This window comes from Crocuta crocuta, unplaced genomic scaffold (assembly GCF_008692635.1).
Source record: "Crocuta crocuta isolate KB4526 unplaced genomic scaffold, BGI_CrCroc_1.0 scaffold118, whole genome shotgun sequence".
NCBI lineage: Eukaryota > Metazoa > Chordata > Mammalia > Carnivora > Hyaenidae > Crocuta > Crocuta crocuta.
Window position 1 is genome coordinate 6,153,730 of NW_027551558.1, and position 11,572 is coordinate 6,165,301.

General features: G+C 41.9%; 1 protein-coding gene across 1 annotated transcript; it reads right to left on the minus strand.

Annotated features, from left to right (window-relative positions):
• Window positions 1-1,220: 1,220 nt before the first annotated feature.
• On the minus strand, window positions 1,221-11,284 carry PDCL3 (phosducin like 3). The gene is made up of 6 exons (XM_077749345.1): window positions 11,211-11,284; window positions 8,942-9,071; window positions 6,753-6,843; window positions 6,343-6,486; window positions 5,355-5,563; window positions 1,221-1,588 (listed from the first exon to the last, which is right to left on the minus strand). Exons 1-6 carry the CDS (start codon window positions 11,214-11,216, stop codon window positions 1,446-1,448), a joined length of 723 nt encoding a protein of 240 aa, XP_077605471.1. The 5' UTR covers window positions 11,217-11,284; the 3' UTR covers window positions 1,221-1,445.
• Window positions 11,285-11,572: the final 288 nt, after the last annotated feature.

Below are 11,572 nucleotides of genomic sequence, written 5' to 3' on the forward strand. Positions count from 1 at the left end.
AGTCCAAAGGCTCCTGAGCTTTCCTTACGCTCCCACTAAGGGCGTTAATGGTGCCCATGGAGGCAAGATGATGCAGCAGTTTCACACTTACACAGATCAAAGTGGCACAGTGGATATTTAGAGGTACATCCTGCCTGGGCTCCACAGTGGAATAAAGCCTGCTCTTTTCCATCACAGTGGATACTGCCCCCAGCCATGCTCAAGCACTGTTCTCTCAAGAGTTATGAGCGCTGCAGTGCTCAGGCAAATGCAGCACCCAAGCTTTTCACCTTTATTCTTCCCACGCCATTTTATTTGAATGTCAGCTAACAATAGAAAATCCAAGAAGGCAGCTCTCCCACAAAACCACTGGAACTGGCATGCGAGTGATAGAACTGACCACGCTTATATCAACCCTGCAATTAAAATTTTATGAAAAATCCTTCAAAAGTAAACTGTCACATAGAATACATTTTTAAAAGTAGCACTGGCTCTTATGTGTATAGAAAAATAAATATTCACTAACACGGATACTTCTGACAGATTAAAATGGGTCACACCTATTTGTCACTCTTTGAATTATAGCAAAAATAAACTCTGCGATATAATCTGAAGGAACTCCAGGCCCTCTATAATTTATATTTTTAATGTTCAACCCCGCATTAAGTGCTACATCATTCAACACAAACATTAAGAGAATATTTCTCTACTTTTTCTATTAATGTCAATTTGACAAGAAGTGTTAACTGCTAAGATTCTAGTTCAGAAAATACCTTGATGTTTTTTACTGATTGAAATACAATTTATCATTTTATGTGTTTATTATCTGTTTACAAAAAAGAATTTAAGATGGTCTTTTACAGTAATTGGGATTAACTGGCATCTCAACAGTCTGAGACAAAAATTATTTTAACTAGAAAAAATATTTAAGCAAAAATGGCAATAAACTAGAATCTTTCAGTTATTGTTTTCATAGGACAATGTTTTATAAAAATTATTGTCTATTTCTTCTAAATAGGACAAATACTAAGATTTTCCTATCAATCATTCCTTTAATAATTCTGTTGCTGGCCTTATAAAATAAAAATAAATGATAATGTAACTATAAAACTTAGTTTGCAATTTTTCCACTGTAAAACTTCCTCACGTTATTAAAAAAACTCTATATTTCCTCTTATATGTGGACAAGTAGTGAATAGACAGTTTTATAGCTTAAAATACAAGTGAGGAAAACAGACATCTGTCATACCAACAGCTGGTTTTTATTTTTTTAAGGAAATGTTATTAATTTAAAAAGTTCCAAGAAACGTAATAGGATTCCCAGTAAGGATTTCTGAGTTCTATGAGATTTGAAACATAATTATAAAAGGCTAAAAGCCAAAAGACATTTCTACTTTATCCTTTTTTAAAAAATCCAGATGATTTGTCACATCAAGGAAGTATGGCACATTACCGAGGCCATAGCCTTAGTCATCCTCAGAATCACTGTCCCTTCTTGCGGGGATAGAGCACCGCACTGAGGATAGCAAAGTGTCTTCAATTGGTTTCTTAGGATTTTCCTCCAGATCCGTCTTTATTGCTCCAGACTCTGACAGTTTCCACTCCAACTCTACGTGATAAAGAAAAACCAAATCATCTAAGACAGTCAGCACAAGACACTTGCCCTCAAGCCCATCAAGCCAGTTTTTTTTTCTAAGCAGAAACTATGATCATTTTTAGTACTACTATAAGGTGCCTAGAAGAAAAAAAATCAGATCCTTAAGGAGGAAAACAAAATACTTTCAAATGGTTTTTCAGAAGATGTGATCAAATAAGATATTACATATATAGTAAAACCTTAGTGTGCAAGCATAATTTGTTCCAGAAACATGCTTGTAATCCAAAGTACTTGTATATCGAAGCGAATTTCCCCATAATAATGGAAACTCAGATGATTCCTTCTACAACCCCAGAATACTCATAAAAATTGTTACAATACTGTAATATAATATAAAGAAAATACAAAATATAAAGAAAAATAAACAAATTACCCTGCACTTAACCTTTGAAAACCTTCATGGCTGATGTGAGGGAGATGAGAGAGGAGGTTTATTGGTGTAGGGCGACTTTCACTATCGCTAATGGAATCTTTTTCTGCATGGGGGCCATTGTATACACTCACATGGATGTTGACTATAGTATAGTATTAAACTCTTATCATCTACTGTATTTAATGTAACTGGCAATAAGGCAACAGAGGAAAGGGTCTCTATTGGCAGACAGCCTAACCCAGAATGAAGCAAAGCATTCCTAAGCTTACACTTGCATGGAAAAGAAAAGGACTGTCCATAGGTGCTTTGAAGTGACAAAAAATACACTAGTGCCAGTTATAGACACCTTCCAACATTCTGAAAAAACACTGATTTCTGCTAAACACTGCAGCCTGAGACTGAGAATCCAAAACAATCACCCACAATCCCTGAGAGAGCGAAAGACGCAGAGAGAGAACCACTGGCGCAGTTTGACCATGTGACATTCGGCATCATGTACTACTTATATTGCAAGACATCGCTCATCAAGTTAAGATTTATTAGAATGTCTGCTCATCTTGCACAACACCCGCAGAACAAGTTACTAGCAATCCAAGGTTTTACTGTATTTGAACCTACATGGTAATTAAAATAAAAAAAAAAGACTAACGGGGCGCCTGGGTGGCTCAGTCAGTTAAGTGTCCGACTTCGGCTCAGGTCATGATCTCACAGTTCGTGGGTTTGAGCCCCGCGTCGGGCTCTGTGCTGACAGCTAGCTCAGAGCCCGGAGCCTGCTTCAGATTCTGTGTCTCCCTCTCTCTCTGACCCTCCCCTGCTCACGCTGTCTCTGGCTCTTTCCGTCTCTCTGTCTCTCTCTCTCAGAAATAAATAAAACATTAAAAAAAAAAAACTAAACCTGTCTTCTAATGACTAGTTTCTCAATTTGCACAATTTTCCAGGAAAGAAATCATCATGAAACATTCAAAGGAAATACATTTCACAGTCCTGCTGGCAATCTAATCATTAAATCTAATTTTAGGTAACAAAAGGAAATTCTTAGGCCTCATGTCCAGCATCTCAGTCTATTAGAGTCAAAGGATAAATGAATGATGACATCCTAGAACTTATACAATTGTTTGAAGTAATAAAAGCAGTACCAAGAAAATAAATCAGTGACTAAAGCCTTGGTTCCTAGATTTCATTGTTTAAGAGAGAGAGGAGAACATGTGCATATAAGTGAGGTAGGGACAGAGAGGAAGAGAGAGAATCCCAAGCAGGCTCCACTGTCCAGGTGGAGCACAATGCAGGGCTTGATCTCATGAACTATGAAATCAGAACCTGAGCCAAAATCAACAGTTGGACGCTCCTCTCAGCCACCCAGGTGCCCCTCACTCTCTTGTATCAATGAAACTCCACAAGGGTGTGAGATCTCATGAAGTGAAATCAAGGGATGTATTTTCCACTGGAGAAAAGACCCCAGGCAGAACCATGGACTACAGAAGAGATTCTACAGCAAACAGCCTGGCTTAAGTGATGTTCTGTCAATTAAATACTTCCATTAAAATGTGACAACCACTTTATTTAAGTCATATTAATTTAAAATGCTCCATGGAGATCATTAACACCAGTGTTTACACCTCTAGGTACCTCAGTTGAATGTTATGAAAGGAAAAAAAATCTTCGTTCTGATTCTTGACTCAAGAATACATTTAAATCCACCTATATCTATATACGTATAGGTGTATGTATTAATGTTATTGTTCACTTACATGTGGTAATCATTGTAAGTCCACTAATCCTCAAATATTTTCTATAAAGACCATAACTACTATTGTATACCCCTCTATCTCCCCTCATTGTGCCTTCTTCAAAAGACCAGAGTAAGATAAAAACATATATTTAGTTTAGAAATATTTAGAAATGCTGTAGGCCTTTGAACATTAGGATAATGTATAATTGATGTAATGTGTGTATGTATGTGCACATGTTAATACTTACCTCATGAGTACCTTATAAGTTATATAAAATAGTATACGAAGTCATACTTTAACATTTTTTAAATTTAATTTTTTTTAAATGTTTTTTATTTATTTATTTTAAGAGAGAGACAGAGAGCATGAGTAGAGGAGGGAGAGACAGACACAGAATCCAAAGCAGGATCCAGGCTGAGCTGTAAGTACAGAGCCCGATGCAGAGCTTGAACCCACGAACCAGAAGATTATGACCTGAGCTGAAGTTGAATGTTTAACCCACTGAGCAACCCAGGCACCCCTAACATGTTTTTAAAGCAAAGGTGGACACATTTTTTTCAATGAATGATTTAGGCGGAAGCCCTCCATGCCTCAGGTTCTTTCATGTTATGAGTATACACATATTTTGACACCTCATGTAACAGGTAGAAAGGAATAAGACGACACATCCTTCAGGAATAAAAGGATTCATCCTTCAGGAATCAAGAGGCAGAATTCAATAAAATTTTAATTTAACTTAAAAGCCACTGGGGCGCCTGGGTGGCTCAGTCGGTTAAGCGTCTGACTTCGGCTCAGGTCATGATCTCACAGTTCATGGGTTCGAGCCCCGCATCAGGCTCTGTGCTGACAGCTCGCTTAGAGCCTGGAGCCTGTTTCAGACTCTGTGTCTCCCTCTCTCTCTGACCCTCCCCTGCTCATGCTGTCTCTATCTCTCTCTCAAAAATAAATAAAACATTAAAAAAAAAAAAAAGTCACTAAGAGGGGCGCCTGGGCGGCTCAGTCAGTTAGGCGTCCAATTTTGGCTCAAGTTATGATCTCAGGGTTTGTGAGTTCCAGCCCTGAGTCGGGCTCTGTGCGGACAGCTCCAAGCCTGGAGCCTGCTTTGGATTTTGTGTCTCCCTCTCTCTCCACCTGCTCACGCTCTGTCTCTCTCTCCTTCAAAAATAAGTTAAGATTAAAACAAAATTTTTTTTTAAATCCACTAAGATACTCAACTCAGAAAATATTCTTAAACGTTTTTATACATGCATCTACCAGTAATACGTTCATGTGAATTAAACAAAAAAAGAATGCTGAGATAATTTAGCTATAACTTAAAACATATTCAACTATAGGGACAAATAAAACCTACTAGACATAAGTATTAAATATACATATTTTAAAGTCCATTGTGTTCTCTTTTAATAGAATTATTAAAGCCCAGTTGTAACTGCCCTCAGTGACTCATCTAATGAGATTAAATGTGCTTCCTTTCTTTTAACAATCACACAGGGGGAAAGATGACTTTGACAAATCATCATAACACATGCTTCTTCAACAGAAACATCCCCTCATCGTCTCTAACATGCACTGGTCATCACTCACATGCCCTGGACCATCTCAAAGAGGCCCTTACCATCTATTGTCAGGTTCATGCCACCAAACACCAGAGGTCCAATAAATTGAGCCTTGATATCTCCTTCAAGGTAAACAAATATCGTAGGCAGATTCCTATCAGGATAATTGGGTATGCAGGTTGTTGAAATGGCTTTGATAAATTTGACATCAGGAAACTTCCTGGCAAGTCCACGGAAGTGCTGATTTATGAGGGCACAGAGAGGAATTCTGTAAAGTAGAAATGGGAAATAATGGTGAGAGAGGAAACCTATAAAACAGAAACAGAAGCAACTGTGATTCTGCATTTATACAGGGCAAAGTTCAACTACCCTTCTACCCTACGTAAACCCTAATAGCTTCACAAATGATTCTGCTACTCCAGCCAAGATGATTTAACATTTTTTAAAAAAGCTTTCTAATATGTTCAGGGAAAATGAAGAACTCAAAATCCAAAATGCAATTTAATTTGACTCAGTAGTAACTCAGGAAAAAAGCTTCAATGTAAAAGATAATTATGTCACCTCTATGTGAGAACATTCAAGATTCAGGAGGTGTAAAAAAGGTCAGAAAGCATTTCCTGCTTTTCAAAGAACTTCTACACAAGTACACAGCAGGAGAACGCGGCTGGAAGTGAGACACAGTGGAGCACCACTGCGTCACTTGCCTGGAACAATTATTATAAAGGTCACCCCCAACATCTAGGAGAATGATTCATACATGCAATTTTGAAATGCCAGAGTTTCTCCGGAAGGATAAATAAGGAATTTCTTTTTCAATCAAAGCAATCTTCATTGCTATAATGTAACAAAGGCATTCTTATTAGTCACAAATATTAACTTGAAAGTCTAAAGACAAAAATGAGGCATTAGGTTTGGGCCAGTCAGCAACAAAAACAAAATACTAGTTAAGAAAACAAACCAACCAACCCTCCAATGTGGATTAAGCGGGGAATGTCCACGGCATAATTTCAAATTAACATTCAAGGACAGTGCATAAGATCAGCTCACCCTTGTTTGTAAAGGTGCAAGATAACCCACAAGCCCTCACCGGCTTTAGTAACTTCTTGAACATAATCCTTTCCTGAGATCTCCAAAACTTCTCCAAATTTATTCTTTAGTTGAGTTGCTTTCCACTCAGCCAGTCTTTGCTGCCTGTACAGCAGGAGGAGGAGAGAGACATCTTACACATACACCCCACACGTCCCACACGCCTTTCACACAGCAGCCTTTATGAAGATCCACATTTATTTATCTGCCACGTGGCAGAAGTCCAAGACTAGTTCACTGAAATCTGCAATATTACTATTTAATCATATAATCCTTTCCGAATGTTATCTCGGTCAGAAAGTTAACTTTTCAAAAGACACACATTTTAGTGCAACACAAAAAACCAAACAGTCCCTCTGGGTGGCACTAACCTGTACATTTCAATAGCACGTTCATCTTCCTCATTAAATTCGTCTTTGTTTTCCTCCAGCTCTTCCAAAGTCATATCTTCATACGTTTTCACTGAATGCAGTTAAGTTAGCAAAAACCAAAAAATTTAGAAGATGAACTTGCATTTTGTTTTTCCTCCTTTACTTTTCTCCTAAAGATGTGCACGCAACACCAAGCCAATAAAACTCACTTAGCAAAACCAAAATAAAAAATACCGAAGGTATTATGCTAGTAAATAGAAGAACTTGAGGGTGTTTTAAAAAAGACAGACCTATGTTGACATTTGCAGCAAGATCACTCTCCTACCTCCATGCAACTGTAAGGACATGAATGAGAAGTTTCCCAAGTTTATAAAACAAGAAACTTGTATTTGCCTGAACTCACCTGGTCGGCTCCTCAAGCACACACAGCCATGGCCCAGGTGTGTTAACAATTCTATCTCTGAGGACAAAGGAGGTTACACACACAAAGGTGAGTCCTCCCGGGCACACCTCTCCTAGAGTTAAAGGGATTATCACAGGACTTCTTGTTCTCTTGTGGTAGGCAGGCAGCTCTCTTTTCTTTTAACCAACTGCTAGAAAATCTCTATTCCATTTTTACAGCCACATTCTTGCTTCTTGACATCAGATTTTTGTCCTCCAATCCCAACTCCATCACTAAACAACCTGTTCTCATCGAGATCATCAATGACCTCCACTTCCTGATGGATGAGCAGCATTAATCCAACCCCCCACTGCCTCCTCTTTGAAAGATGGTCCTCCTCTGGCTTGCAGGATGCCTTCCCTCCTCCTACCTCTATGACTGCCCTTCCTTTGGACCTCTGCTGATTTGACTCCTTTATTTATACCCACTCCCTTGGTGATTGCACCTCATGACTTTTTGCCTCCAGTCCATACTTCTCTGATTTGGAGAAAAACATAGCCAAGTGCCTACCTATCATCTCTATTGGGCTAATAAAAATCTCAACGTTACTGTGTCCCAAATAGAGCTCCTGATCCTAGCTCCAAACTGTTACTCACCAAGCTTTCCTCATCTCAGTTGGTGGTAACTCCATCCTTCAGGCTGCTCAAGCCCAACGCCTTGCAGTCATCCTTTGCTTACTTTTTCTCACACCCTTTACAGGATCCACCAGCAAATCTTACTGGCCCTACATTCAAATTATTTCCAGATCTGACCACTTCTCACCACTTTCACCAATACCATGCAGGCTAGTCCAAGCCAATGGTACCTCCTGCCCGAATTAGTGCAGCAGTTTCCACATTCAACTCCCTACTTCCTGACCTTCTCCCCATCTTCCATGCTCAGTGAGGCAACAGCAGGAGGGTTCTGTCAACATGTCAATCCTCTGTTCAACACCCCAGTGACTTCCACCCCACTAGACATAAAAGCCAAGGTGTTTATTAAAAGATAAAAGGTCCTCAATGGTTGGACCCCTAGTTGCCTCTCTGAACACTCTTTTCTACCATACTGGCTTCCCAGATGATTCTCTAACATGCTCTTCACTCACTTAAGTAGCTCAATTCAACTCCCTCAGGTTAACCAAATGTCACTCCTAATGAGGCTCTCTCTGACTCTATCTAGAATTATACTCACCCCCCTCCTCCTACCCTTTTGAGGCCCTTTCCCCGCCTTATTTTCCTATATAAGGAATTATGTATTGCTTATTGCCTATCTCTCCCACTAGAATGTAAGTTCCATAAGGATAGGGATTTGTCTGGCCTGTACACAACTAAAGGCCCGATGCTTAGAATTACACCTGTCAGACGATCATCATTCAATGAACATTCACTGGATAAATGCTTTCTAATGAATCCGCCTCTAAATTAGCTCTAATATATAAACAGAAGACAAAAGTACTAGCCCCTGAGATCAATGAAACAAAAAGTAAAACTCAAATATTTTCCTCAGGTTTATCATGTGCCCATGTGACATAGACAAGAAACTGTGGAAATGAAGGAAGCGTCTGAAGTCCCCCTTTTCTACAGCCCAAGAAGCTGAAGGTTAGAGATAGTCCGACTCGCCTGAGGTCCCAGAGATACGGTCCATTCCAGCCCTCCAATCCCTGGCTCCCAATTCCTGCTCAGAGCATCCACCAAAGCATTTAGAGGCTTAGAAAGTTGTTTCTTAACCCAGAGAGAGAGAGAACAAAAAAGAATATAAGCAAGCTCACCAATTGACTGCTGAAGGATTCGCTGTTCCTCCTCTTCTGCCTCCTTTTCCAAGTCTTTCAAACTTTCCTTTGAGGGCAAGATGCCTTTTTGGCGTAAGATGTCATTCCACTCAGTGTCTGCATTGGGGTCCTAGTGCAAGTGGACCAAGGACACCATGAGTGCAAAGTCCACTAGGATGGTGCCATATTGAAGAAAGGATCGAACGGGAAAGAAAGGTGGTGGGATTACTCTATGGCCAAATTACTCTGTGGCCTTTTCTGATTAAGTGTCAAATGAACCACAACCCCTGTTCCTTTTCCTTCACTGCACCTTCACTCTGCCCCCCTCCCCAAAACATACACACCCAAGAATTAGTCTTGGGTAAAAATCAGAATATGATGCACAGATCAGTACCAATGCTCGTACCAAGGCTGAGGCGGCTTTTCAATAATTTAACTTGATTACTTGGGAATGATTCATTCAACAGATATTAAGCACCAACTATATGTATTGTTAGTACATAGTAGGGAAGCATGGTGAATGCCAGAATCACCTATTTTACAGTTGAGAGAAAGAGACACGCAATAAACAAATAAATATACAGATATGTATTACAAATTGTGGCAAGTGCAATGATCAAGAGGCTGCTGACCTAGAGAGTCACAAGGGGTCCGCATTCCACAGCAAGGGCAGTAAGAAACAACTTTCCAGGCAGAGAGACCCGCATGTGCAAAGGGTCCAAGAGCAGAGATACGGAGTATCTCAAAGTTCTAAGTGACTGCAGTAGAATCAGGAGAGCCTGGTGCTAGGCTGACAAAACCTCTACTGGCCCAACCTAGAAGGAAGAGCTGAGATCCCGTGAAAGAGCTCACAAATGACCAACACATGAGTACTAGGGGATGCTGGCACTCTCTGAATCCCTTTACCTGTATTTTACTTAATTCTCACAGGCCTAGGAGAGGCAAGGCATTTAGGAAGACACTGCCATGCTGGAACAAGTCAAATTAACCAGGATCAAACATCAGAGGAGAAATGTCAAGGTGGGCTCTAGCTCCTGAACCAGCCAAACACTGGTTTAGCATGGTTTGGCAGGAACACTGCTAGTGGACCTGGTTTGGAATAAGACATCAAGGAACACCGTGGAAAGGGCACTGGGACAACCAGGCTCCAGCACTTCACTCCGCGTCACGGTCTTGCTGAGATATATCAAAAGAAACATGAACAGAATCCTTTCAGCAGGGTGACCAGAATAGGCCTCTGAAGAAATGACATTTTCAAAGCAGGGTCCTTTAGGATAGACAGTGCAAAGGAGGCCAGGGCAGCCCCTGGAGCTTCCTCTTCACCACTTAAGAGTGTCTGGCTTCTGACAGACACACCATATTTGTAGATGCTTATCCTTTCCAGCTCCCAACGCCTCCGGCCTCAAGCAAACCCACACTAACTCCTTCTCATTTGCCACTTAGCCAGAGACGATTTAATCAGAATTCTGGACAACAGTGAGGTCTGGGAAGCAGCAGAATGACCTTTGGCAGAGGGTCCTTCGACAGTGACAGAATTCAGTTGTCACAGATTTTTGCTCATTCCCTTGGTATCTTCATTTCCTTTCACTTTTAAGTTTTAGGCCAATTCCATTAGAAAATTCCAAATACGGGAGAAAGGGGACAAAACACGGGGGATATGATTCTAAAACAGCAACTGAGGAAAGGGACCCTAGGGCTGACTGAGCTCTGAAAGCCAGGGAATCCGAAACGGGGCGCTCCTCAACCTGAACACCAACCTCAGGGGGAAAGGGGCTGTAACTATCCTCTCCCCCAGCTCTAAGTGCAGTCAGGAACACAGGTTCCTCCAGTGTTTCAAGTTACCCGACTTCTAGGTGGGACCCTTCCCTTCTCCGAGCCTCAGCTTCCACATCCACACAAGGGGCCTATAACACACCTGCTCAGGTGCTAAGAGAATTAACAAATAGGAAGTAACCCTGCCAGGTGGGATACGACGAGACCTTCACAGACTTTCCAGGATCTGACCTCCAGAAGAGAGAGCCCTCAAAAACACAGACCTGGAGGAGTCAGAACCGCGAGAGTGGGGAGGCCCGGCTCGCCGGTTTCGGCGCGACCACGCCCGCCCTCTCGCACTGCGCCTGCGCTAGGCCTAGACTCGCGTGGCCTCGCCCGTGTCGGGGGCGCCCAGCGCTTACTACGGTCCCACCCCGGACGGTCCGCCGATGACACGGGCCCAGCGAGGAAAAGGAACTGCGGTAGTCTCCAGGGTTCTGCCCCCCAGATTCTTTACCTGCATCTTGCCTAAAATCGCTTAAGCCAGGCCCTCAGCGGCGCGCCCGCCCTCAGCTCTCTTCCGCGCACGCGCGCAGCCACCCCCACGCCTCTTCCCCAAGCCCGCCCTTCGTCCCGCCCCCTAGGAGTGAGCTGGGCGGAGCTGGGAGTAAACGAGGCCTCTGAGACTGCGCCGGCTCCCCAAGAAACCGGCGCAGAAGCTGTGCGCATGAGCGAGGGAGGCTCTGCCTTCTGTCTGTGGGTGCCGCTCGCTTCACGTGACCCGGAACCAATTTTCGGTGCTACCTTATTAGGGCAGGTTTTCGTCTTTGGAGAGGTGGAAGTGGATGGAGGAGGTTTCCGGTGCCGTGCGCTTTATCT

What these genes read in the sequence shown, in the direction of transcription:
- PDCL3 (XM_077749345.1), bottom strand. An exon ending in CGTGCTATTGAAATGTACAG is followed by an intron (nt 6,487 to 6,752) that starts GTTAGTGCCACC and finishes CCTGCTGTACAG; the next exon opens with GCAGCAAAGACTGGCTGAGT. An exon ending in CATGAACCTGACAATAGATG is followed by an intron (nt 1,589 to 5,354) that starts GTAAGGGCCTCT and finishes TTTATCACGTAG; the next exon opens with AGTTGGAGTGGAAACTGTCA.